This window comes from Pleurodeles waltl, chromosome 4_2 (assembly GCF_031143425.1).
Source record: "Pleurodeles waltl isolate 20211129_DDA chromosome 4_2, aPleWal1.hap1.20221129, whole genome shotgun sequence".
Classification (NCBI taxonomy): domain Eukaryota; kingdom Metazoa; phylum Chordata; class Amphibia; order Caudata; family Salamandridae; genus Pleurodeles; species Pleurodeles waltl.
The window spans coordinates 747529161-747548635 of NC_090443.1; the positions used below are offsets into that span (position 1 = coordinate 747529161).

The following is a 19475-nucleotide window of genomic DNA, read 5'->3' on the forward strand; positions in this document are numbered from 1 at the left end:
GCACAATGTCTAGTGCCCCCTGTAGGAGAGCAAGAGAAGCAGAAGAAACGAGCGGTCCGTTTTTCAATTACAGTAAATGTAGCAAATTATTCATGTGAAGGATCCTTGCAAAACTCTATTCTTAATCTTGAAACTTGGTCTCTATGTTGGACATAATACTACAAAAAACCTGCAAGGTATTTTGTAGTTATCTGTGATGAATAATGCTATTTTAAAAGCTCAAAAAGAGCAGTTATAGATCATTGTAGATCAATTAAATCAAATTAAGGATCATGTGCCATCCATAGTAAGACCAGTAGAAGAGGTGAAACAAACAACTGAAAACCCAGGTCATCAAGATGTAGAGTGTGTACCCGAGATGTCATCATGTGTATCATCATGTGTATATGTATCAAGATACCCAATGCTTTTAAAGAAACAAGGAGAACACACTATTTATATGCAACATATACCCCGGATGCGAAGAATAAGGTCGGTCCTGATAATCTCCCAGCAGTTGTTATAAAGACCCAGCTGGACTGGTAGGCCGAATTCTTCTTTCAAATGTTTATGTGCATTTTTCAAACTGGTACAATCCCAAAAAACTGGACAGAGGCAATCATTCGAGCCATTCGTAAACAAGGAGATATAAAAGGCCCAAAGAATTATAGGTTGATTAACCTTTCTTATGTAGGTGAAAAGTTTTTCATGAAAATAACTCAGGAAGGGCTTACAGAATGGGCTGATGAAAATTATATTATGCCCCCAGAACAGGGAGGCTTTAAGGAAGGTCATTCTACCATTGATCTTTGTTTCTCTATCTGGTCTATTGCTCGGAAGTCGGTGGAGCACAGTGGCAGATTTTTCTGCTGCTTCGTCAACTTCTGTGCAGCCTTTGATTTGGTGGATTGGAAGCATTTGTGGGAGACTCTAAATAGGTTGGAAGTCCCCAAGGGCCTCCTAGCGATAATTCAAGAGTTAAATAGTTTTAATTGGGTTCAGTTTGTTACAGATATTGAGGGCCCCCTGACATAGAAAATATTGTTTGAAAATGGTTTGAGCAGGGGTATGTCTTGGCCACCCTACTTTTTTCCCCTATTTATAGCTCACTTACTGTCTGCTTTGGAGTGACTCTGGAAGTTAGTCCCAAAATAGCAAACATATTGCATGTCTTGTGTATGTAGTATCTAATCTTAGATCAGAGAGAGGTACGTCTGCAAAGAAAGTTGGATGTGTTTATGGAATATTGTAGTTACACATAATTAGTAGTAAACATGGAGAAAACAAAGTTACTGAGCTTTGGGGAAAAAATAACAGGGTTTAGCTGTTTTTTGGGCTCCACAAAACTAGAAGTAGTTAAGGAATACAAGTACCTAGGGGTATGGTTTGAGAAGTCACTAAAATGGAATGCTCACTTTGAATCATTGAGAGTAAGGGCTCTTGCTTCTGTGAATGGGTTGAAAAAAATGGAATAATGTGCATGGTGAGATGTCAGACAGGCCCATATTGAAAGCCTATGAGGCCATGATACCTTCACAGTTCCTATATGGAGCTGAATTGTAATATATAGCTGGTAAAAGGGGTAGGATGTGGAAGAGGGGAAATGTTAAAAAAAATGGTTGTCCCTTCCCAGGTCTTCTATGATCCAGGCTATCAGAGTGGAGACTGATACGCCTCATGGAGTACATTGACTTGTAAAGCATTTATAAGATTCTGGCAGCGCCTGGGCACGGGGGGGGAAGGTCTCCCAATGGTGCAAAAATTAGATATTGCGAAGTGAACTGAAATGGTCAAATGGAGTTAGGGTAAGCATAGAAAAAGTTTGTAGGAATATGAAAGTTAAGCTGAGTCCGCAGAATTTTCAAACTGATATTACTATGAGTGAACTCGGGTTATTGTGTAAGGAATTGTCTCAAGAATATGATCAACTGTACCTTGAAGGGAAAGCATGTACTACCAAATCGTGCACTTAGAAGTGAATTGCTGAGCTTAAGGACTGGAATTAATCCTTGGTATATAAAAGAAAAGATAAAATGCGATATTTTGCACATTTTATTTGATTGTTTACAGGTATTGACTTTGTAGAAAACAGTATTGTAACCCATCTTTCTAAAATAGGAATTGAGTACAAGCTGCAGAACTTTTAACGGGAATGCATTTGTTTGGATATTACAAGTGCTATTGGCAGGTTTATGGTCACTGTTAAAATGGTTTTTATGTGTAGTTAGCTTATTAATTTTTAGAAATGTATGTGATTGCATTTATGAGGTTGTAATAGAAATGTATTAGGATGATAGCGATGATACGAGAATGGGGTGGGTTTTAGGCAGATCTTAAGGAATTAGTGTGGTATGATTTTAACCTAGGTTGTTTAAATGTTAATGTATTAAGAGAAGGATTTTATAAAAATGTTATATGTTTGTATGTGATATCTGTTTAAGGACCAATGGTCTAAATAAACATTTTTTGACTGACTGACTGACTGACTTGGTATACGTTATTGTAGAATATACATGTTTCAAATGAATTAATTGCTCTATAATTTGACCAAGTCACCTTTGAATCTGTCAGAAAAGATATTACATATAATTTTCTGGTTATGTCATGATACTGATAGCATATTGACTCTGTTAATTTATTGTAGTTGTAATTGTATTTATATAGTGCCTACTATACTTGACAAAGCGTCAAAGTGCTTTAAGTAGCACGTTACTACGTAACCCAAAAGAATTAGCTGTGGATTACTATAGGGAAATATGAGTTAATTTGAGCGAGGGACATGTGTGTATGTTAGTTGGATTGAATAGATAATGGAAGGATAGAAGAGGAAATAATCTAAAACGCGTTAATTTGGCGATCTTAGTTGTAGGATAAGTTTTGGGATGAGTTAAAGGAGAGATACATGAGGGAAGAATTCAGAACGCAGCGGTCGTGCCGATCTCGGACTGCCAGCACCGCCTTGGCGGTCCTAATCCGCCAGGGAAGCACTGCAAGTAGAGCATCCCTGGGGATTACAACTTTGTTAACCGCCAGTGATTTTATGGCGGTAGCTCCTGCATGAAAAGCTGGCAGAGAACGGCTGCAGAGGGCCCCAGGCATAGCATGGGCAGTGCAGGGGTCCCCCTGGCCAGCACCGTCACAATGTTCCCTGTCTGCTATGCAGACAGGGAACATTGCGAGTGTGCTGGTGCACCCTGTGCTCTACAGCATTGCCGCCAGCTTGATTATGAGTCGGAGACAATGCTGTACGGTGTTTCCTGCTAGATTTCCGCCCACCGGCCTGGCGGGAAAGTCATAATGGGCCTGGCTGGGGATAGCCACATTAGCGCCAACTTCTCTGTCGGAATTTTGGCGGATGGCTCAAACTGTCTGCAGAAATTATAATAAGGCCCTTTATATCAATCCTGGCCCTCCCCAAAGCACACTTTGAACTTTTCTCTTGACTTTATCGTTTTTAGCGACTACTTAAATTTGCCAGTTTTATGCAATATGATGTACTATGAGGGTTTATGTGATAATGTTTCCTGTTCCAATATTATGGATCATTTTCTTGCTCAAATTGCGTCTAATAAAAATAGACACAATTTGATGGATTTCCTGGTTGGTACACTACTGTGCAACACAGCTGGTCATATAATAGGGGTGATAATCTGGACAATTGTTTCCTTGTTAACACTACCAAATATTTGTTATCTTAACCATTTTGGTATCAGAGCGCATGACCACCCTATTTGCGGTGTCTTTTTGTTAATTTATCCTACATTTTCCCAAACTTTAGGATTTCAGCAAATAAGATAACCATTTCTAATTTAGGACCATATACATATACCATGCCGTAGGAAAGCCCACTGTATTAGCATGTGTGTATGGGCTTCCAAAAAATGATAAAAGGCAATATAGTTGAGGTACATCTTCCTTTCAGTCTTTGGTGAAAGATTTGGGTATTATGATAAAATGAGGGAAATATCTTGATGTAATTTTTCACATATTTTATTAGTTGTGAACGTGGCCTCAACAGTTAGAGCCTTGGTTTGCTTGAGAGTACATTTTTGGAGATTATTACAAGATATACATACTCAAACATGTGTTCTATTTTACTTCCTCTAAACTCTACACCTATGGGTCATTTGGCCTAATCATACCCTCAAACTTTTTTACTTTCACTTTTTTTAAATATCCCTTTCTGTTTCTAAAAAGAAAAGGCATTCCTTTGTTACATGTATGCTGATAAATGCTGAAAGCAACAGGTCTGAACGAGATGTTAAGGGTGGCTCTGGAATAATGGTTGGTTTCTGTGGTCCTTTAGTAAAGTTTTTTTCAGTCTGTCTGCAATGCGAATGCCTACAAATGCTGCATATTGGTGCCTATTTTCAGGGTCGAGTTGTGAGAGCATGCACTAGCGCATGCATCTCGCTTGCAAGACACTCTTGTGAAAAATAAAGGTTTGGAGCCTGACCGTTTGTTGGCTTGCTTGGCACTCTTCTTTACAGCCTTGAAATTCATCACTTCAGGCCTAGCATCATTTCCGTTCCTCTTTGTGGAGCAAGGACTAAGCACTGATCGATTAAACTTAATCAGTGTCCATTCGCTGCTCCCTACTTGATTGAGGTACTATTTTGTTCATATTAACTTTTAGTGCCATGTAAATAGGAGGTGTGTGACTGGCAAAAAACGTGGAAAGCAGAACATACAACATTGCAAAGATTTATTTTCTTTAGTTAACTTTCTTTTATTTTGCCAAGTCTTCTTTTCTCACTTTGCACTCATATTTTCTTTCATTTTTGGTTGTAGGTGCAGTCCTTAAAATATGAGGATTATCTTTTTCTAAATATTACAAAGCTGAATAGTTTCTTTCTTGTGTGTGATTTTAGAAATTATGCTTAACACATAACCATGCAGTATACCCCAAAGCACCCCACTGAAATCCACCCCACTCCAGTATACACCAATCCACCCTACCCCACTCCATACCATTCCACCGCACTCAACCCAATTCACCCCATACCAGTTCCCACTCAAATCCAAACCACTCACCCCAATCCAATCCACTCCAATACACTACACTCCATTCCTCCCACCCCACCCTGGTTCAACCTGCCCTGCTCCAATTTTCCCTACTACGTCCCACTCCAATCCAAAACAATCTGCCTCACTCCAATCCAAATCAATCTGCTCCACTTCAATTCAATACAGTTTGCCCCACTCCAATCTGCTGCACTCCAATCTAAAATGATCTGCTCCACTCTGATTCAAAACTATGTGCCCCACTCCAATCCAAAACAGCCTGCCCCACTCCAATCTGCCCTACTACGATTCGGCCCAATCCAAAACAATCCGCCCCACTCCAATCCACAACAATCTGTCTCACTCAAGTCCAAAACAGCCGCCCCACTCCAGTCTGCCCCACTCCAATCCAAAGCAATCTGCCCCACTGCAACCCAAAACAAACTGCCCCACTCCAATCCAAACCAATGTGCCCCACATCAATCCATCCCACTCCAATCTTCCCCACTCAAATCCAACCAACCTGCCCCACTCCAATCCAAAACAATCAGCTCAACTCCAATCCTAAACAATCCACCCCACTGCAGTCCACCCCACTCCAGTCAAATCCACCTCACTGCAATCCAAACCTCTCCACTCCACACCATTCCACTCTACCCAAATCCAGCCAATCCAATCCACCCCACTGGACTCCAATCCATCTCAATCCAATCCAATCCACCACACCCTAATCAAAGTCACCTGACCCCAATCCACCCAACCTCAGTCAAATCCACTCCAGTCCAATCCCCCCACTCAATCCAATCCTCCCCACTGCAATCCAGCCGACTTCAATCCATTCCATCCCACCCCAGCCCAATCCAATCCACACTGCTCCAATTCACCCTACTCCATTCCAACACACTGCATTCCACCCCACTCCAGTGTACCCCACTCTAGTGCACCCCACACCAGCCCCCCCACTCTGTCCAATCCATCCCACTCCAATCCACCTCACTCCAATCCAATCCACCTCACTCCACTCCAATCCACCCCACCCCACTCCAGTCCACCCTACCCAGGGGCGGTTCCTCCGGGTTTCCCCACTGGCTAAGAGCTAGCAGCAGAAAAATTAAACAATACTTGAATAATGTTTTATTTTTCTGCTGCTGGCTCAGCCAACATGTGAAAGGTGGGTTGGGGATGGGACACGGGAGGTGGGAGGGAGGATGAGGAATTGTGTGCACTAAGTGCGCATGTGTGTTTGGATGGCCTAAGTCGGCCATCCAAACACACATGCAGACTTAGGTTTCTCCAGCTCGGCTGTGTACACAGTCAGACTGGAGAAACTGCACAGGCCCCAGGGTTGTGTCTGAGCGGCAGTCCGAGCCACTCGGATCAATCCTGACGCTGCTTTCATGTTAGCTTGAGCATGTAAGCAGCACCAGGATTACTGGGGAGCCTGTTCTGGTGTCCCAGCAGTTGCTGGGACACCAGAACAGGAAAAGAGGGCGAGCGAGGCGACAAGAGAGAACAGCAGCAGGGACGAACGGTAAGTCTTTTTAAAAAAACATTGATCCTCCCCATCCCCGTCTTCCTCCCGCCCCTTGATATTTGTGGCAGCCATCGCTGACTGTGCTCCAATCCAATCCATCCCCTCCCCATTTCAATCCACCCTACTCCAGTCTAATTCACCACATCCAGTCCACCCTAGTCAAGTCCATCCCACTCCAACCCACTGCACTCCAGTCCACCCCTCTCCAGGCCAATCCACCTTTCTCCAGTCCAATACATTCCAATCCCACCCAACCTATCCAATCCAATCTAATCCAATTCACTTCACACCAGTTCAGTCCAAACCACCCCCTCCAGTCCTGTCTAATCCACTCCACTGCACTCTAATTCACCCCACTCCAAACCACCCTACTGTAATCCAGTCCACCCCACCCCAGTCTAATCCACTCCACCCCAGTTTTATCAATCCAATTCATTCCACCCTACTCCAAACCAATCCAATCCACCTCGCCCCATTTCAATCCACCTCACCCAATTTCAGTCCACCCACTCTATTCCACCCCGTCCCGACCACTCACTCCAATGTACTCCAATCCAATCCAATCCACCCCACCCCACTACCTCAAACCACTCCACTCTATTCCACACCACTCCATGTCACTCCAATCCATTCCACCACACTCTGCACCACTCCACTCCACAGCACTATACTCTATGCTGCTCCACTCAATGCCACTCCACAACATTCCACTCTATGACATTCTGCCACTGAGCTTTACTCCCCTCTATGACACTTCTCCCCCTACTGCACTCTATGACACTCTACTCCAGCAAATCCTGTGTATGACAGTTGTATACAACATGGCAATAACACATTGCCAAAACCAATAGCTCTTGTATAGGCAATATCGATTGGCTTTACCAGTGCTTGTTTAAGAAGATACAAAACGTCTGATCTCCTTTCAAGCACCTGGGGCTAACTCTCTGAATTAAATTCTGATTTTTCAGAACGGTATCAAGGAAGTGTTTGCAATTATTTTTATATGTGATCGGATTAGCACAGCCATTTGAGGTCTGCTGATCTAAAAAGAGGGACCTTTCCCACTATGCCTATTTGAATGTGCAAAAAACTCAGTAGTATTGCCAAAAAGGGACATAGGGAAGGCTGGCAGAATAGTTAGTGATCTTCGCCTCCTTTCATGGAGCAATAGACCTTCATGCTGATGCAGGGTTGAGAGTAAGTTTGAGAGCCAACATTTGGTTATGATAAAATAAATCTCCCTATCTAAAGCCTTAAAGCAGAGGTTCGTCTTTGCCCCATCTTGATTCATTTGTATTCTGCAAGCTTTCTGTTTCACAAGGCCCCTGCTGTGTTTCTCACATGCAGAGGTGCACTCTTAAGTAAAGGGCGTGGTGTTCTAAATTAGACACTTATTGGTATTCAGAGTGTGTTGTTTATACTTAGCCAGCAGTGGCATATTTGAATCAATTCACTAACATGAATGATGGCGTCTGAAGTAAACATTTGAGTAAATATAGCTATTTGAATCCAAATTAATCTGTTGATCCTTAAGGCAGTATTACATTATAGTTCAATTAGCCTTACATTTAATATTGCACTGTCCAGGTTGCCATAGCTGAGGCCTATAAAGCCTTTGGGCCTAATTACGACCTTGGCGGATAGGCTACTGCGTCACAAAAGTGACAGATATCCTGTCCACCATATTACAAGTTCCATTATATCCTATGGAACTAATAAAACAACGGGCGGGATATCCGTCACTTTTGTGACGGAGTAGGCTATCCGCCAAGGTCCTAATCAGGCCCTTTATCTGATCATTTGATAGATGGGTCCAGAGGGTGTAGGGCTTTTACGTTTTATCTGTGTTAAAAGCAGTGCTTAACTTGTGCTTGTTGTTTCCGGTGCTGAGCACCGGCACTTGATTTTGAGGGCCGGCGCTTAGTCTTCTGCCTCAAACATTTACTGCAAACAAAAGACACATATGGGAAAGACGGAGGAAGACAAAAACGAAAAAGTGTCACAATGGGAGAAAGGTGCACGAGTGAGCTGAAGGGGCAGAGAGTGACTTTAAATGGATTGAAGAGGCCCGAGATGGATTCAGGATTACGCTGCCTCAGTAATCCGTTCTTGCACATTTAAATACAGCAACCGCGTGCTTCAGAGGAGGGCTTTGGGCACCTGCACATTGTTATTTACAAATTAAGCACTGGTTAAAAGCATATTTTTTACAATATCCTCTACTGTTATTTATGGAGGAAAGTGCTGGTGCCTAGGACGTGCATGTCTCTTGATGCTCATCTGTAAATTATGCTTAAGAAAGCCCTTTAAGCTAAACAATTGCTTTTAGAGGTTTGCAGCTCCTGAAAAAAGCTATATAACAGTACATACTCTTTCTCCTTCTTGAAGGCTATGCAGCAAAGTGCTTTCACAGTCTAGGGGTTCATGGTATACATTTTTTCAATTGGTTTATTGTAATTTTATAGGCTTTGGTAATTTTTCCCAAAAATAAATTAAAGGATGAGTTATCTTCAAAAGTGTTGGGTTAGTTGACTAGTTATGTTTATCTCATTTAGGCAAATTATTCATCATAATAATATAATTTTGGTTCATCATCTTATTATAATTGTATTATATCAAGACTTGCCTACATTGCTTATTACTTTGGCTTAAACACCTGGTAAATAAGACAATTGTCTAATTGAAAGCAACAGCCACAATCCCCGCCAGGGTGAACCACAAAAAGTCACTAAATCAACCTGTGATTAACTCTGTGGTGGCTTGGCACAAAAACAGTCTGGGTTAATTTAGCGGAAATGTGTAAAGTATTTATGAAGCTTCCAAACAGTAACAAAGTAAAAACACAACACAAAAAAATCCCACACCAATTTAGGGAAATAGGGTAAATGTGTAATACATTATTTGACATCAAAATGAGAAAAATCCAATCAGCAGAGCCAGAGTTATAACTTTTTAAAGATTTTTAATAAAACTAGTTCCTAAAAGATCAAAGTGTCAACTGTGGGCATCTCATAAGTAAGACTAGGTCAAAGTAAAAAATTATGGCTCACCACAAAGGAGCGTGGGTCGGATACAAAAAATAGATTGGGCCTGGTCAGTGCTAACCTTCGGACACGGAAGAAATCTTGTCAAAAAGGTTCTGAGAAGGTTAAGTTTAGTAGGACAAGACTGCAAGTGGAGTCGTCGTCGGAGAGCCACTGTGGAAAGTCAAGGTGAAGATTTCTATGTCAGCACTTAGGGCCTCATTCTGACCCTGGCGGACGGCGGAGGCCGTCTGCCAGGGTACCGCCGCTGAATGACCGCACCGCGGTCAAAAGACCGCGGCGGCCATTCAGACATTTCCTCTGGGCCGGCGGGCGCTCTCCAAAAGAGCGCCCGCCGGCCCAGAGGAAATGCCCCTGCAACGAGGACGCCGGCTCAGAATTGAGCCGGCGGAGTTGCAGGGGTGCGACGGGTGCAGTTGCCCTGCGGGCGAACCGCCAGGAACAGGATGGCGGTAGGGGGTGTCAGAATCCCCCATGGCGGCGCAGCAAGCTGCGCCGCCATGGGGGATTCTAAGGGCAGCGGTAAACCGGCGGGAGACCGCCGGTTTGCCTCTTCTGACCGCGGCCGAACCGCCGCGGTCAGAATGTCCTGCGGGGCACCGCCGGCCTGTCGGCGGTGCTCCCGCCGACCCTGGCCCCGGCGGTCTTAGACCGCCGGGGTCAGAATGACCCCCTTAGTCCCTTTTTCAAAGTTGAAAATCTCCAGCTGGATGTGCCTGGAGACTGCAGCCGAAGACATTTCCACAATGTCGGATACCCCTGTGACAAGGACTGCTGAACAGGACTTACTGCTGCCTCGGAGAACGTAGAGGGAGCTGCCGCGAAGTCAGGCTGATTAGCGATGCACCTCGGGTGAATAGACAAGCAGGTTGGTCCTGGTCTTCCCTCAGTTCTCAGAGCAGTCTTTAGCCAATTATTTTCTAAGTTCCAAGTTTTGGATTCTAGCTATTTGGGCACATTCAGCAGCACCACCAATGGTCCTGGAACAGAGGGGCTCACTTGGGGGTTTAGAACTCACACAATCTGGGGCCACACACGGTTTTTATGATGGAAGGAGCCTTTTGTGTCACTGATGCTCTGAACAGGAGGCCAGCAAAGTAGCTTTTGGAGTCACCCTGGTAGTCCTGGGTGCAGGTGATGAAACAGGGCACAAGCAGCAGGGCATGCCTCTGAGGGTTTAAGACAGGCTGCAGGCAGCAGAGCAGCCCTTCCAGGTACAGCAAACGAGTCTTGTGGAGTACACGGCAGGCCACAGCAGCAGGCAGTCCCCGGAGAGTCCTTCCAGAGGTCCAGAAAGTGAACTGAAGAGTGGAATTGAGGGTCCCCTTTTTATACATGGTTCCATCTTTAAAGTAGAGGTTTCTATAGAAATCCCTATGAAGTGCTTGACGTTTCCTGCTTCCCTGGCCTTGCTCCAGGCTGCCTGCATGAACAGTACAGGGGTGACAAGTTCTTTATGTGAAGGCAGAGCACAATCCATTCAGTTGCAAGTGGGACTGTGCCCAACTCCACCCTCCCATCTTTCCAGTTGACTGCCCATTCAGGCACACCTAATCCCTCTTTCATGTGGCTGCTTGAGAGGAATAAACAAAATCCAATTAACCACTACTCCCAGTCATGTGACCTAGAACAGGCACAGGCAGGAAAATGGCAAAGTTCTCCAGGGGCGTTTTCAAAATTGTAACTTAAAATCTAAATTTACCATTAAAGAGCATTTTTAATTAATTTGACAGTTTTAATAATTGTGTTGATTTTGTGCGGTCGAAGACCAACCCACCAGCAATATGGTTTCCAAGAAATCAGCATCGCATCATGCAGTGGTTGGCTGCCTTACAGTCAAATAATATGTTTACCCTGTGAAAGAAAGTCCACCATTTACTATTAATGGACATCTACAACACAGGTCTTCCTGGTGTTATTGTAATGAAGAACAGATATGTGGATTGACAGGCACTAGGAAACATATTGTATACAAGATAGTACTCTCAGTAAAATAAAAGGTCAAACAATGTACATTGCAAATATATGGCCAAACAACAAATATGTGCTACAATGAATACTGACATCCACCTAGTTCCACTATAAAGCACTTCCCCTGAATATTCTTGGACTGGAACCAGTGTAGTAAATTAACCTACTTTTACAATCACTGGGACATGAGACGGATGGGATTTGTAAAATGTTAATAGTTCAGTATTTTTTGTGGCCATTATTGTATGCAGTATATACTTAGGTGTTTTCGTTTTTATCGAATATACTTTGTAGGTTAGTATTTTCACATTTGTTGGAGACGGCACATTCTGGTTGGCTAAGGCGAGGCCCTACTACTCCAGTCAGGGCTGGGTGATTACACTCTCTGTATAACCTGCGCTCCCCTTTGGGTAGCTTGGAACAGACCAGTCAGGCTTATCACAGAGGCAATGTGTAAAGCATTGGGCCAGTTTGTCCGCACAATAAGTACACTGAGTGTAAGAAACCAGACTTCACACAATGTGTTTGTAAATAAAATGTGTATTCAACACACACATGAATTAACACCACATGAAAAACATGTAAATCTGGGCATAAATCGCGTTCAGAAGGATCACTAGTAGTACGAGGCCCAAATGTGTTAATACGACATCAGCAGTATGTACACATGAGAAAAACAATACTTTCCTTCCCTGCACCCACATGCGGTACTGCTGCGTTGGCACGACAAGACCCACCCCAGCTATCACCACAATTCAAAATAAAACAGTTGTAGGATGCATTCCGGTTCCCAATGATAGCAGCAATGTGTACATACAGAGGACTATAGCACTTTTGAAATAGCTCTGCAATGCTGTCACACAGTGAAATCAAGCCCAGACACCCACTCCCACACTCTCACTACATGATGCCATGAATATCAGTCATGCTAGCGTACATGCATTTGCACACAGTCGCTTCCAGCCCCCTAATGCCGTGCTCTGACAGCCAGCAGGTAAGGTGCAAATGAGTTTGCAGAACCCTATTTGCCCCAAACCTTCCTCCAACCAATTCCCACCCCCTCAGAGTTAGAAATGAAAAATCTTTTCCCAGATACTAGGCTGCTCGCAGCCAGTGGTTACACTTAGCCAGGATCCTGAGGAAAAAGTAGAGGGGCAGGAAGAGAGAATGGCTGATCAGGCAACTGTTGGCAAATGGAGGTTTGGTACCTACTCGGAAAGTTCACTCAGGCCATCTGGCCATCTGGCTGTGGTCCCCGGTCTGCAAAGCACAAGGGGCAGGCTACCTTTGGATACGCTCTTCACTGTGGCACCCAGTCAAGCCAGACACTCCACTTCACATATAGTTACCAATCCAGCGCCTGCTAGGACAGGAGGTACTACATCTGGCGCATGATGGCTTGGATCAACCCAGGCATCCCGGTTGCACATAGAATTTACCAAATTCCGTGACCTCCTGGTATGGGCACTAGGTCTAATGTGTGATGACTTGAGTCACACCAGACAATCCTGCTTGCACATGAATATTTACCAATACAGTGCCTCCTTGGAATGAGGCACAACTACTGGTGCACGATGACTTGAGTCACACCTGACAATCCGGCTTGCACATGAACAGTTACCACTGCAGCGCCTCCCTGGTAATAAGATGCCGGGCCTGCTGCACAATGACTTGAGTTGCACCTGGCACTTCTGAACACACAATCAGTTCCCGTTTTGCACCTCCCTGGTATGAGGCACATCGTCTGGTGCTCAATAACTTGAGCCACACCAGACCATTCTGGTCACACACATAGAGACAGCAGTCCACTGGTCCGCACGAGGTAGAAGCCGCACTGCTCTGGGTATGCCCCAGGTTTGCAATCGGTGACAAGGACACCTTACGTAATGAGCATGCAATCGGGTGTTGAAATGCGGCACCCTCAATAACAGCAGACCACGCAGGGTCCCGCAGCCAGTAATCCGTTCACTACAATGAAACGCTTATGTGTGACAACCTCACAATGAAGGGAAACACTCCTTGAATGCGGGCAGTAATTTTCAGGCTCTGCACCAGGCAAATCTGGTCTCCAGGCACAATTCTTAGTTCTACGGTCAGACCGCTGCTACCGAGTGAAATCCAGCGGATGACGTAGATGCATAGGAGGGCACTGCTCATCAGATAACATAGTAGAAGATGTAGGTCCCTCGAAGGAGGTCTTTGATGTCCCTGAGACCTCCACATAGAGCAAGCCAACAAGCCCTTGGAGAGCACACTTCCGATTTTCACACTGCCACAAGCATTGTGTCCGGGCCAGCCACAATGCAGGAACATGTACAATCCCTTCCCGGGAGAGTAAATACTCCTATGTGCAACAGATTCCTCTTGCACTGTGCCCAGTGCAGTTCAGAGACTCCGTCCTGTGTTCCTGCAAGTGCATCTCTAAATTGCTGACGTTTGGTACTCCTAGTTATACTCAAGTGTGCCTTTGAAGTTGGGGATGATTTAAAGGTGTTCCCTATAAACTACAGTTCTTCCTCTAAATTTCAGACCTCTCTGCCATGGGGCCATGGAATGCAGATCTTTATCTTTAGTGGTGCCATGATCTGGTTCTGAAAGACCATGGAATGCAGATCTTTATCTTTAGTGGTGCCATGATCTGGTTCTGAAAGACCAAGTGTCAGAACCTGTCCCTCTAATCTATCCAGCCAGGCCCTAAAATGACAGAGGTCTATTGTTCCAGTTAGTTACGTTTTATCGCTGTCACTGGGGAATGCACAGATGTGTTTTCTCCCAGCCAACAGTCGAATGAAGCTTGAATAAAATGGCACACAAAAAGAATTTTAGAACATGAAAATTCCCACTTTATAGGAGTGGAATTTCCAAGGTATTACAGACAAAACCACCTTTACCAATGGAAGTTTTTTTTTCTTTAGGAGTCTAATCATAGTAAACATTATAAGGCTGCTCCACTGCAATTCACTATTGCAGATAGGATTAATTATAAGCTTCCCCCCATATTAACCTATGGGCAGAGCAGCTCTCAGTGGTAGTGAATACAAACATGGACATTCTTCACTCCGTGGACACATGTGCCCTGGTGAACGCACAAGCCTGCAGGGCAGGCTGCACACAAGCTTTAAGAACACTACAAAGGTGCAAGTTTGCCCATATAGCAATGTTGTAACAGGCTCAGTATTTATATAAAAACACTAATGTGCAAGTGTGTACATAGTGGCTAGTTTCACCAGGCTGGCTCAGTATACGTATGGAAGCACCAATGTGTAAGTGTGCACATACTGCAGCCCTGCTAGGGCCAACACATACCTGCAACCTCAGATGTACAAGTTTGCACATATAGGTAAGCCATGCCAGGCTCAGTATATATATGAAAACACCAATGTGCAAGTGTGCATATATAGGTAAGCCATGCCAGGCTCAGTATATACATGGAAACCACCAATGTGCTTGTGTGCACTTATCTGTAAGCCATACCAGGCTCAGTATATACATGGAAAACACCAATGCGCAAGTGTACACATACAGGTAGATGTCACTTCCTAACTTATGTAGGGATGGACTTTCACACTGCACTTACAGTGGAAAAGGGCCCAGGGTCACAAGGCCATTCAAACATGATCAACAAAGCATCCTAGAAAAGCAAAAAATGTTTGGGGAACCACCATCCCCGCTGGTCAGGTCTAACAACATTGCATCTCATAATTTATGCCACTGATGCCTACAATCTCCTTTAGTTGATTGTCATAGCAATGGTACTGTCATACCTGAACTGCCTGCCCTTGCTCTCCCCAAATGGAGTGGGTGCTGACATGCTTAGAGATGGTGGATTGATTACTTGATGCAGTATGAGTACGTTAGGAAATCTACTGTGTTCAAACGTTCATCATTTTAAGACCCATTTAAGATCTCAATGGCCTATCAGTTCCCCTCCTTAATAGGTGCATGATAACCAATGCACAGATAAATCATTACAAGTCCTTTAGATTACTATCACCACAACAGCATCCTCCTATTTGGCCTGAATGCAACTTAGGGGTGTTCATTAAGCATTAACCCCAATCACATTCTACTTGCACAAAAATCTTATTGAAAATAGTCCATATTTCGAAGAGTTGTTCCCTCACCAGCAATGCTCACTGAAGTGTGCAGCAAGGTAGAACGTTTCTGCATCTCTTTTTCCTTCATCTTATGTTATCGTAACTCTTGCTTGCTTGTCAGGTCTACTTTAGGTGGGCAACAAATACAGGTGGTAGTTATGTCACTTACAATGTAATCCTTTTTGAATATGCATCACAGTTTTTAGAGAATGTTAGAAGATGTAGGTCGGCTACTTTTGCTTTTCATAGCTATGCTCGTCAGATACCTATTGATTTTACTATGGGAATTAAGTGCAGAGTGGTGTAACAGGTATTTTGTGCCATCTGGCATAACTCAGTGGCAATAGAGAGATTCCTAGTTTCAATTCCCACTAAGGATGAGCGGTCCATTGAGTGGAAGAAATGCATTGTACCTAAACCCTCCCAGTGGAGTTTGCGTATGGTTCCTCATCCTAGAGTGTGGATGAATATACCCTAGTCTGTGGATTCAGAAACACTCCAAAGCCAAATAAGCGCCATTGGACATGGCACAGCATCTTATCTGCAAAATAAAGAATAGGGAAAATAATGCTGCCATATCTAGGCTAGAAGAAACTTTAGACTTCACTTTAAACAATCTTGAAAAAGAGAGTGTATCAATACACTGATTGTATTTTTCTTGAACCTTGGGAAATAGGCGAAAGAGCAAACAACAGCTCTTATGCAGTGTCACTGCAGAGTCCAGTGCAAATAGCCCATGTTTCCTTTCCATCCTTGGAACACACTGGTTCCTCTGAGTGAGGCATGTTGGTATGTAAAGGCCTTATAGTTGAGTTTATCACCTGACAAGATGATGGCATTGGAAAAATAGGGCACTAGTTCTTGAGATCCATGGATTGATGACATGACGTAGTTGGCATAGGTGCATTGTATTCATGGATATATGAGGAGTCGGTCTGCCTCCAAACTTGAGATAACTTGAAGCCAGGAGGGTTGAACCAAGTGTGTTGTCGCTCTGGAAGACTGCTGACTGAAGTTAAATATTTTTCCCTTCTCCTAGCCTCACCTGCGAGCCCATTTGATGATCAGTAGCAAGGAGGGAAGCAGGCACAAGAGAAGAGGCTGTTTGTAGAAGTCAGGAAGCTCCATGTTTCTGGGGCTGAGGGCAATGCAGTGGTTGGGGGTCACTGTAATCCCAGGGAAGCCATTTTCTTCCTTGGCACCATTTTGGCTTCTTGGAAGCAGCTTGAAGTAGGACACTATTTTACAGATTGAGATGAACACCAACTCAGATGCCCTGATAAAAGACTCTTTTAAATGGCAGGAAATGTTGTTCTCTTTCATACCCTAGACGCTCTTTGTCAATGCAAGTTTTGCTAGCCGGGCGATTGGTTTCTACATGATGTGTTCCATCAACTACTATTTTTAAACATGTGTGAAATGTTGCCGTCCTGCAGCTCAATAAATCCCATAAATTAATACGGTTCTTTTTCCTTTCAGTTTCTATGCTTGAAGAACATACGAACATTCCTGTCATCCTGTAGTGAGGTTTTTGGAATGAAAAAGAGCGAACTCTTTGAAGCATTTGACTTGTTTGACGTTCGTGACTTTGCAAAGGTAAGGGAAAATACATTTACTAAATATTTTTGTTTGTTCAATGCTAACTGTTATGCAGTTGCTAGACAGTAACAAATCAAAGAAATGCAACATGCAGAGTGGACCTTGGTGGAGTTATATGGAATTGATTATCTCAGATTGAAAACATTTTCCAAATTAATCAGGTGATGAATACTGTTGAAGGATCAGAGAATGGTGATAACAGTTTATTTGTTTTTGGGTGACTGAAACTATTGGTCAGTCCGTAAAAGGCCATTGCTACAGAAGACCAGACTTAATATTCCACCGTTTCTACATTCTTAGAAACACCCAACTCTTTCCATATAGGTCATACTACAAACACACACGATTAGGAGTTTCATGAGCAGGATGATTTCTTTAATATTCGAAAATATAGTGCCAGGACAATTAGTGCATCACATAGAGGAAGACAAATCTATAACACCATGTTTAATCTAGGTTATCAACAGCTGTATGGTAGACTAAGGAACAATCAACCAGCAGAATACACATTTAGGGCAGCATGAAACACAATAATCATTGATTACACTTGGATACATGTACCTAACTTTCATGTATGCTCTGAGTTTCAAATTATTAAAAGACCAGAGTGTGACCATGATCCACAGAGCATTTACTCAAACATGGAATTTAGTATGCTTTCAACAGGAAGGCAAGTGTAGTGAAAATATAAAACAAAGAATAGAGTGGAATAATGGTCTATTGGTACATTTAAACATGATCTGAGCAGATAACAAAATAATTGAGACAATGAGACTAATAGTATGGTCAGCTATATTAAATGAAATTGATGGGCTGATTTGGAAACCTTATGGGAAAACATGTGGAACTCTGTATCATCGGCAGTCACATTTACAAATAAAAGAGTCCATAAACAGATATAATATGTAGTGAAAAAAGACAGTATAGGAAAAATCTAAGAACATTAACAAAAAAGAATAATCACTTCAAGAGTTTGTGAAAACTAAAGCATGCGGATAGGAAAAGAATCGCCCAAATAAAAAGGAAGAGATGCTCATAAAATTGGTTATCCCTGCAGCCAGCAATAAAAATCGGCACCTACAAGGCCTACAACAGCATAAGTATAGAGCACATTATCATATCCCATGTAGTAAATGGAATTATGTTTTAGCTGCATACACGGAGCTAACCCTTACCCAACAATGGTAGACCTGTTAAATATGAATTATGAGTTGTACATTAGTCTGTCAAAATCAGTAGAGCTTTTAATAAGGAACAGTAGAGAATTCCGAGATGCATGGCAAAATGGAATTCTGGTAATCAAAACAGATCCAAAAAATTGGAGTAATGCTCTGGCATTATCATGTCCAAGTGTTACCCTCTTGGAAAGGCTCCTCCTTATAGACAATTTCTAAAAAAAAAAAAGGACCGAAGTCTTAGCAGAGTAGTCACTGCTCTATTGCATTGTTAGATGCAAATGGTAAATTATTTGCAAATCATCTTCTGACTTTTTTGTCTCCATGGGCAAAGAGTAGGAGCCTTATCTTGATAAATCAAATTGGTTTCAGATCGAATTGTTCCACCATTCATAATCTAGTAGTATTAACCAAGTTAGTCCAGTGCCTTAAATCAATCTTATCTTTTTATGTGTTTTGTGGATTTTTGCACTGCATTTGATAAAGCCTTAAGACATAAGCTGTGGGCAAAGTTGCTGAAGTGGATATAGACGTTCCTCTTTTATGTTTATTAAGAGAACTTTAGATACTTGGATACATGTGTACAAGTCAAATTACTACAGGGTCCAAGATTATCATGAAAAGCAAAACCTATAATGGTCTTAAACATGGGTGCATTCTGGCATCCCTATTATTTGCACTTTATGTTTCGGAATTGACTCCAAATCTCAACAAACATGATGGTGATCCATGACATGTTTTGACATTACCTGACTTGATTTTAATATCAAAGATCAGAATGGTTTACAGAGGCAGCTAACCTGACTAAGAGATTTTTGCTTAGAGATTGGCCTCTTTACTAGGTATAATTTAACAAATATGTTATTTGGAAACCCAAAAGGTGGACTTAAGTGGCAAGTTGAGCAAGTAATAGAGCAAGTGATAGAATACACATACTTAGGGGTTACCATTAATCTAAAGTTGTTCTGGTTGTCACATTTAGAACAGATTAAGAAAAGAGTAATGACAACAGTAAGAGCTATTGCTCATTTTGCACACTTATGGGGTGGGGGTGCAATGGGTCCCATGTAAA

At 42.9% G+C, this 19475-nt stretch overlaps 1 protein-coding gene across 1 annotated transcript in view; it reads left to right on the plus strand.

Annotated features, from left to right (window-relative positions):
• VAV3 (vav guanine nucleotide exchange factor 3) overlaps positions 1–19475 on the plus strand; it is a 1144177-nt gene that overhangs the window by 251675 nt on the left and 873027 nt on the right. The window contains exon 2 of the mRNA XM_069232407.1: positions 17109–17225. Within this exon, the coding sequence (XP_069088508.1) occupies positions 17109–17225 (117 nt within the window). The remainder of the gene's footprint in view (positions 1–17108; positions 17226–19475) is intronic.